This window comes from Cynara cardunculus (assembly GCF_001531365.2).
Source record: "Cynara cardunculus var. scolymus isolate 2C chromosome LG 3, CcrdV1, whole genome shotgun sequence".
Classification (NCBI taxonomy): Eukaryota; Viridiplantae; Streptophyta; class Magnoliopsida; order Asterales; family Asteraceae; genus Cynara; species Cynara cardunculus.
In genome coordinates this window covers 20,192,938-20,201,842 of record NC_037530.1, presented here as the reverse complement: position 1 = coordinate 20,201,842, position 8,905 = coordinate 20,192,938, and the positions used below count along the sequence as shown (strand labels likewise).

Genomic DNA, 8,905 nt, shown 5'->3' with positions numbered 1-8,905 from the left:
TTAGTCAAAAGTTTCAGAATTAGAATATTCCCTGTCGACAGCCCTAAGATCAATAAGAAGGCAATTAAAACGTTGATGTACTTCAGACAGTGTCTCGGACTTTCCACAGAGAAAGCTTTCATACTGTCTTACTAGATTGATCTTTCTAGTCTCCTGAACCTGAGTGGTTCCTTCATATTGGACACATAGAGTATCCCATACGGATTTAGAAGATTTAAGTTTCATCACAAAGTGATAAATCTCATCAGGAAGAGACATAGCTATTATAGACCGAGCACGCGTGTCTATAGCTATTTTCTTCTTGTCCTCATCACTCCACTGATGTGGAAGCTTTGGAATCTGCCGTTCAGGAATCGCGGCAGTCGTAGCTGTTGCTGGAACAGCCGGAACAATAGCAAATGGAATATRTGRTYCATTTTCTATATAGTGTGGAATTTCAGGATCCACACCTTCCAGAAAGAGGGACATCCGGTTCTTCCAGAGACAAAAGTTGTCACGAACAAACCGGGGAGGTTCGGCAAGAGAGCCATTGTTTTGTGTGTGTGTGTTTGTAATTTGTAAAGCCAATTGAAAGCAGTAAGTTATCTAAGAAGAGATAAATTAATACAACAAAATAACAAAACAACAAAACACAAGTAAAGAGAGAAAACACTGCTCTGAACCACTTGTTGGTCCCGAAAGGGTCTACAAGATAAGACACAGTTTGTAGAAGGGGGGGGTGAATACAAACACAGAGTTTTCAAATTTTAAATATATATTGATAGAAAAAGATCAATACAGATTTTACAAGATTGTTTGCGGAAAGATAAAGTAAAGAAAACCTATCTAAACAACCTTTGGTTACACACAGATCTTTAGCAAATACAAGAAAAGATAATGCTAGAAAACAAAGATCTTTTACTTAAGCAAAGAGAGGCTTGAAGTAAGAATAGGTTAGCAGAGAGATGCGCGCGTTCATTCTCTCATGCACGGAGAAGAAAACACTTCTATTTATACCCAGTGCATTAAATAAACATTTAATGCAATAAGGTAGGGTATAGAGTGCGTGTCAAGCCTTAAAAGGAAGGCTTGTCCTTTGCTACAGTGAATAGTACAAAAGCACTCTTCTTGAGCAGACATCCTTGCCTAAGTTGGTGGACAAAGAGTCGACTAATCGGCTCCGTACCGTACTAACTTTAGTAAGGGTATGGGTTTGTCCTTTGTGTGCAAAAGGACAAGAAAACAACAATCGTGCTAAGCAAGCTTCCTTTGATCGCTGAATGYTGGAATAACCTGAAGGTCTCATCATCATTCGCTGAAGCTAGAGCAGTCTTCACACATATGTAGAAAGGTTCGTAATCACTGAATACCGCTTCAGATCACGTACTCGCCAGTCTCTAATCTTCAGTTTCAGTCTTCGACATTTGCTGAAGGTTCTTTGGTGTGAGTGTTGTTTTCTTGAAGCAATGTTTGTCTCTGAGATTTACAAAGCAAGTTCCTCAGCGATCACTGAACATACTCAGTGTCTGATCGCTGGAACTGAAAATACAGAAACAAAATTACATCGATAGATTAAAAGGGGTTATCATCAAATCACTGAGAGAGAGGATCAACAGTATCCATTAGCGAACATTTCCTTCTTCAAACAACTCTTCACCTGAAGAATTTGTTTCCCGATATCCTCTAACATAAGATCTATGCAATGGGCAGCACATGGAGTCCAATAAAGATGCTTTCTCGTAGATTCTAGCATCTTCCCTTTAAAGTTTAAAATAAAAATATTAAGTGACAAAATACATAGTACTATTAAACATACATAATATTATTATTACATATATAATATTATTAATATATAATTAGGAATAGACTAAAATAGTAACTCATACCCGCTTTAACGTACGCAGATGCATTATCGATGATCACTTGGACTACATTTTCTTCTCCAACATCATCCATCATTTTATCAAGAATTCCAAACAACAAATTTGCGTCTTTAGAGACATCGGAAACATCTATAGACTGCACTAATACAGAACCCCTTGGAGAGTTCACCATAAAGTTAATTATGTCTTTTTGGACAACCGAATCATGCCATCGATCCGATAAAATAGAGCAACCTTTTTGGGCCCATTCCTTTTTATGTTCWTTTACTTCTTCTTCAACGATTTTTACTTCTTGGTTGAGTAAAGGGACTCTTAGCTCATACACGTTTGGTGGTTTCATTCTGGGGCCAAATTGCCCAATAACTTCAATCATTACACTAAAGCTATCATAAGTAGCGACATTAAAAGAAATGTCGACATCATAAATCCACCTTGCTATTTGCGTACAAGCTTTATCCCTTAACTCCTTTCGAACCACCGCATTTATGGTTTGTTGTATCCCTCCTTTTCCATTTTTTTACCTTTGATCACGTCTTTAGGATTAGGAGTGAAGAACCTATCTAGGGGACCTTTTTTTCTCGGTCTTTTTCGTGGGGTCACCTTACTACTACCACCTTCTATTTCAACACAGTCATCGTCCTCTTCACCAAGATCATAATCATCTGAATGCAAACTTCAGTTGATTAAATTCTCCACCTTCGCTACTTCTTTTTTCTGCATATAAGACTTTATTTCTTCTTTTACATGTTGTGGAAAATTTGGACAATCAGTAAGAGCCGATAGACCTCCAATAAAATGCCATTTTAAACGATATACAACACCCTTGACTACTTTACCACAAAAGTGGAAAGTGAAATTGTTCCTAGATTTAGGATCTTGAGTTCCATATTTTCTACCAGGGTCACCTGATGCAGTGTTTGAACTTGAACTCGCAATAGGTTCCGATTCCGACATTTTGTAAAGTGGTTGTTGACTTCTGCTTCTTCAATTTGTTGCTGACTTGTTGTCGATTTTTGCTTCTTCAATTTGTTGCAATTTGTTGCTGACTTGCTGTTGACTTCTGCTTCTTCAATTTATTGCTATCGACTTCTGCTTCTTCAATTTGCTCGTTGTCGAGCTTCTTCTTCTTCTATTTGCTGGTTGTCGATCTTCTTCTATTTGTTGGTTGTCGAGTATCGATTACTGCTGCTGCTTCTACTTCTACTTCTTCAATATGCGATGCAAGTGTGAGTTCGTTTTCTACTTCTTTGCTGGTTGTTGAGTATCAACAATTACTCACGTCACGTTTTAATCTGATTGATATGCGATGCTAGGTCTCTCACAGTGCGACTTCTACTTCTTCGCTGTCGGCTTCTTCTATTAGGTCTCTCACAGTCTCATGTTCTATTTTAATTAACTAAGAAGCCCAACTAAAGACTGAAAAAGGGAGCCCAAAAATGCAACATACATGATGCGCTAATGCAAAGGTGATGCACGCATCATGTGATGCGTAGGTGATGTGAGCGAATCATAGAAACGCAACGCATCAGACCCTTTGATGTGTTTTCTTCACGCACATTTTTAAACCAAGTCCCTGATGTTCTTGTTCTTATTACCTCTTCAAGAAAAGCTACCATGATGTTGACATTACACTATTCGTATCAGTTTCTTGTACCCAAATCAACTTTCTTACAGTTGTGTCTATACTAATCAATTCCTAATGTTTTTGCTCATCTGGGTTTCTTTAAATTTGGAACTTTTTGTAACCGGGTGAGAATTTTACAGAAAGTTAAAATCTTTTTGGTATTCAATTTTGTTGTAATGGACTTAAAGATCCCAGAAAATGCACGGTTACAGTCGCTTAGGACGACCAAGTAACGGAAGTGGGAGCATCTCACTGTCTCCTTCATTGCCTTCCTCCCCTCGATTTCATCAGACGTAGCAAAGGCGGCGGCGGAGGTGGTTTCCGAGGCGGTGGTGGTGTAGAGGTGAAGCTGCAGAGTTTTGTGGAGCAGTGGGTTTATGCTGTGGGCGACCTCATGGGGTGAGTTAAAGGGGTTAAAAGAAAAGGTTAAAAAATTTAATTTGATTTTCAAAGCTAATAAGTTGTTTCTGATAAGTTAGATGAGAGTAACTTATCAGAAACTCTTTATTACCGGTTTGACACTGGTATAAGCATCCTTTTTTTTCTTTATTCTATCCAAACATTAAAAATTGCTTATCACCGGTATCACACTGTAATAAGTCAATAAACACTTTAAATAAGCAATCTCAAACACCCGCTTAGTAAATAGTTATAAAATGATTTTCACTTCCATTTTATAAAGTTCTTTTTTTTTTCTGAAATAACCAAAGTTTATGGAAAAAATTACGTGTAAAAAAGTTTTCTTCGTAAAATTTATCTTCAAGGGAAAAACTTTAGAAATGAAACTTTACGTAAAAAATAGGGAGTTTACGCAAAAAAGAGATTTTACGCAGAAAATATTTTCTATGTAAAGTTTTCTGCACAAAGTCCCATTTTTTAGAAAGAAACTTTACGCAGAATATACTTTCTCCGTAAAGTTTCTACATGAAATCCCAATTTTTTTGCATAAACTCATTTTTTTAACTTATGTTACTTTTTTTACTTGAAAATAAGCTTTACCGAGCGTTGGAAATCCAGATCGGCTCAGAGAATCACTGGTGCTATTCAGCCCTTCTTTTTCGACAACAAAAAAGTCACCTTTGACGATTTCACATTCCTTCCCTACCGAGCCGCCTCTCTTCGCTATTCGACGTCAAAAAGTCTTTTTCTGCCAAAGCTTTTTGCATAAACTCTTTCTTTTAAGTTAATTTTCTTTTTTAAACTTGAAAATAAACATTATGGAAAAAAGGATTTTCTGTGTAAAGTTTTTTTTTAAAAACTTTGGCTATTTCAATTGATAGGTTTCTAAGATGGCTAAAAAGTGAAAATTATTTTGTAAAATGGTTATTTACATAAATTTCCATATTTGGTTGTAAATCTTGCATATGTACTTGTACTTCTTGTAATTTTTTTATTTTCGATTATGAAGGCCGGTGTATTAACTTACGAGATAATGGGTATATTTATTAGTAACTTAATTAGCTAAATAGAACTTGACGAAGGATCGTGTTTGAAGAGAAGTTATGATGAGAAACATATCTAGAGATCTGAACCATTGATCACTTTTAATCGTATTTATTGATAGTGTTCCTTATATTTCTGGGAGGGACTTGAGTGTAAATAATAGGAAGTAAATCTATATATATATATATATATATATGAAAGGAGAAACCAAACATAATGAAGTGACACTTTATAATGCTTAGAACTTCTCCTATCTTTTTTTGATTTTTTAAAATGTTGAATATGTTAAAGACTTTTCTGTCCCTGTATGAAAAATGTATAGCTCATAATTAATGCGGGTTTTTTTTTGTAATTTTGTATACCCAAGTTTAATCTCCAAGTCTTGATTTGCTCTTCCATTTACTTTCTTAATGAAATTTGTTTTTCAAAGTTTCAATAATAAACAAAATGAAATCCTAGAAATTCCTTTGGTGAGGGATGAATAAGGTGAGAGTTGAAGAAGATTTTTATAAGGTATGTAGAAATTATATGTGATTTGTTATTACATATTTCTTTTTCAATATTGTTGGATTTGTTGTTATCATATGATATGATTGTGTTTATGATTGGATCATATAAATTCAAATAAAATTTTGATATTTTGTAATCACGGGATTTGATAATTTTCTTTCGAATTTAAATTTCATTAACAATAACTATTTATATGTGATTGATAATTACGTTACATTTTGAGTACTTCAAGATTTTTTCAATTGATAGAAATCATTTGGTGAGTAATGAATAAATAAGAGTCGAAAAAACTTAAAAGATTTTAAAAAGGTATGTAAAAATTATATTATTTAGAAAATGTGATTTTTTATTACATATTTTTTTTCAATATTGTTGAATTTTTGTTATCGTAAAACATGATTGTGTTTATGATTGGATCATATAAATTCGAATAAAATTTTGATATTTTATGATTACAAAATATTAATAAAAAACGAATTTAAAATCCGTCGACAATAATTATTTATACGTGATTGATAATCATCAATATATATATATATATAAATATATATATATATATATATATATATGTTAAAGGAGAAACCAAATACAATAGATGTCTTCCTCTAAATATTATAAACTTATCTTTCTATTTTCCTAGATTTTTGAGTTTTTAAAATATTTGATATGTAAAATATTTTTTCATCCCTATTTTTAAAACATGAAATTCATTAAAATAGGATTGTTTTGGTAATTTTAAAAAGCTTAACCTCCAACCTTTCCCTCTTCATTCTTGGAGATAAAACTTCTAAACACTTCCATGTGCTCCTCCATGATTTGTCAATGTTTTTATAATATTAAATAAGTTATTATATTCTACCCCTAAATGATAAATATGTAAGAAGACTTTTTTGATTACTTCAAACTTAATTAGCTTTAACTGTCACATTGCATAACTTCATAGGGATATTCATTATACTATTTTCATTTTTTCATCTACTAATTAAAATAAACTTACAACAAATAGTGTGACACACTGTCAGAAGATGATTTTTTAAAAAAGGTTTTCTCATTATTTTAAACTTAATGAAATGTTAAATAGGTTAAATATTTTGTTACCCGTGAATGAAAAATGTGGATTTCATTATTTTTCTCTAAAATGAAAACAAATTTTTTAAGTCAGAGATGTTCTTAATGAGCATTTGACATCATTATCTTATACAAATCTAGAAGTAAAAGATGAAGCTTCTTATGTGAAACTTTGTGAAAAAAGTTTTTTCATATTTTTTTTTTCAAATCTTTTAGATTTTTTTAGATTTATTTTCTTGGTTATACTAATTGTCTTTATTAACTCATAAATGTTCTAAACTTTTCGTTTTTTATTCTGTTTTTTTATCCCATCTATATATTATATCTCATTTAACATTTTTTCTTTTGTTTTACTAATTCTTCCATCATATTTCAAACTATACAATCGAATGTTTAAATCAAGATGAAAGCTACATTATTTATGGCCTATTTTATGTTTTTATTTAAGTTATTTGTTGTTATTGATGTGTTATTTTTTGTTCGGAATTTTTTTATCATCGATATCGTTGTTCTTTCTCCATAAAATTCATGTAAGAATTGTTACATTTTATATTTATGATTTGTGTGGGTTATTTGTTGTTGATAAATGTTTCTTATTTCATGTTATTAAATTTTGTTAATTATTATTACATTTATTTTTCTGTGCATTGTATATTGTATTTTTTGTTATATATAATGATTTTATTGTCCATACCGAATGTTATTTCTCTATAAACTTTTTCGGGTAACAAATATTACATCTTAATTTATGATTTTTGTGGGTTATATGTTGTTGACGAATGTTTTGTTCAAAGATTTCTTCTCTATTATATTTTATTGACTATGGTTCTTCATCATCTTTATTTTTGGAAGTTATTTATGTTGCGTGTGTATTCTATTATATTTTATTTAGAAAATGTGATTTGTTATTACATATTTCTTTTTTTTTCAATATTGTTGGATTTGTTGTTATCGTAGAACATGATTGTGTTTATGATTGTATCATATAAATTCGAATAAAATTTTGATATTTTATGATTACAAAATATTATAAAAAAACGAATTTAAACTACGTCGACAATAATTATTTATACGTGATTGATAATCATCAATATATATATATATATATATATATATAGAGAGAGAGAGAGAGAGAGAGACTTGGGATCATGTGAGACCAGCCTGTTTTCGTGAGACACGTGAGACCATCTTTTTACACTTGAAACTTCACAGCAAAATGCTGTGAAGGTGACTTTTTTTAACCTTCACAGTGTTTTTGCTGTGAAGGTTCGACTTTTTTTTTTAACCTTCACAGTGTTTTTGCTGTGAAGTTTACGTGTAAAAATGTGGTCTCACGGTTCTCACGAAAACAGACTGGTCTCACGTGAACCCAACCCTATATATATATATATATATATAGAGAGAGAGAGAGAGAGAGAGAGGGGCATGATCAAATGAAAACCGTCTAATTCTTAGAAACCGTGTAAACTAATTTCGACTAATAGGAAAAAAAAATTTCTTAATTAAATTTAATCATTAAGGGTAGATTTGTCATTTATATTGTTTTCTATTAAATATGGAAGTTATTAATAAATGTTAATTAAGGTAACATAATAAAAGAAATTTTATAAATGGTAATATTTAAATGTTTATTTAAATTGGAATTTTAAAAATTGAATATTGTTATTTGGTTCCTCGTTTTATTAGTAGTAATAATATGAAAATCAAAAATTATTACATTCATTAATCCACGAAATCAGTAACAGATCCAAAAAAAGATTCATGACACTACTAGAAAACTAGGCATTTTCGGCGGAAATTTTCGGCGGAAATTTCCGCCGGAATTTTTTCGGCGGATTTCCGGCGGAATTCAAAAAAGTCAACTTTTATTGACTTCCGCCGGAAATCTGCCGAAAAAATTAAACCGGTTACTTTTCCGGCGGATTTCCGGCTGAATTGTTAATTAAGTGTTAATTAATCTTTAAAAATTAATTAATAAGTGAAAAAATTTTAAAAAAAATAAATTCCGGCGGAATTTAAAAAAAAAATTAAAAATACTTTAAAAATAAATCCGCCGGAAAATTTTTTAGAAAAATTATTTTTAAAAAATAAAAAACCCTTTTAATCTTTTCCGGCGGAAAAAATAATATTTTTAAAAAAAATTTAAAATTTCCGGCGGATTTTTTATTTTTTTCTTAAAAAAAGAGTAAACAATTTTCCGGCGGATTTCCGGCGGAAAAATAAATAATTTTTTTAAAAAAAATTTAACTTTTCCGGCGGATTTTTTTGTTTTTTTTATTAAAAAAGAGTAAACATTTTTCTAAAAAACTTTAATATTACCGGCGGATTTCCGGCGGAAAATTAAAAAAATTAAAAAAATTATTTAATGAAGCGTATTGAGATTTAATGAACCGTATTG

General features: G+C 31.2%; 1 protein-coding gene across 1 annotated transcript; it reads right to left on the bottom strand.

Annotated features, from left to right (window-relative positions):
- Nucleotides 1-1,588: 1,588 nt before the first annotated feature.
- Nucleotides 1,589-2,816, bottom strand: LOC112509025. The gene is made up of 4 exons (XM_025113892.1): nucleotides 2,648-2,816; nucleotides 2,384-2,524; nucleotides 1,866-2,225; nucleotides 1,589-1,737 (listed from the first exon to the last, which is right to left on the bottom strand). The coding sequence occupies exons 1-4, from the start codon at nucleotides 2,814-2,816 to the stop codon at nucleotides 1,589-1,591; spliced, it is 819 nt and encodes a 272-aa protein (XP_024969660.1).
- Nucleotides 2,817-8,905: the final 6,089 nt, after the last annotated feature.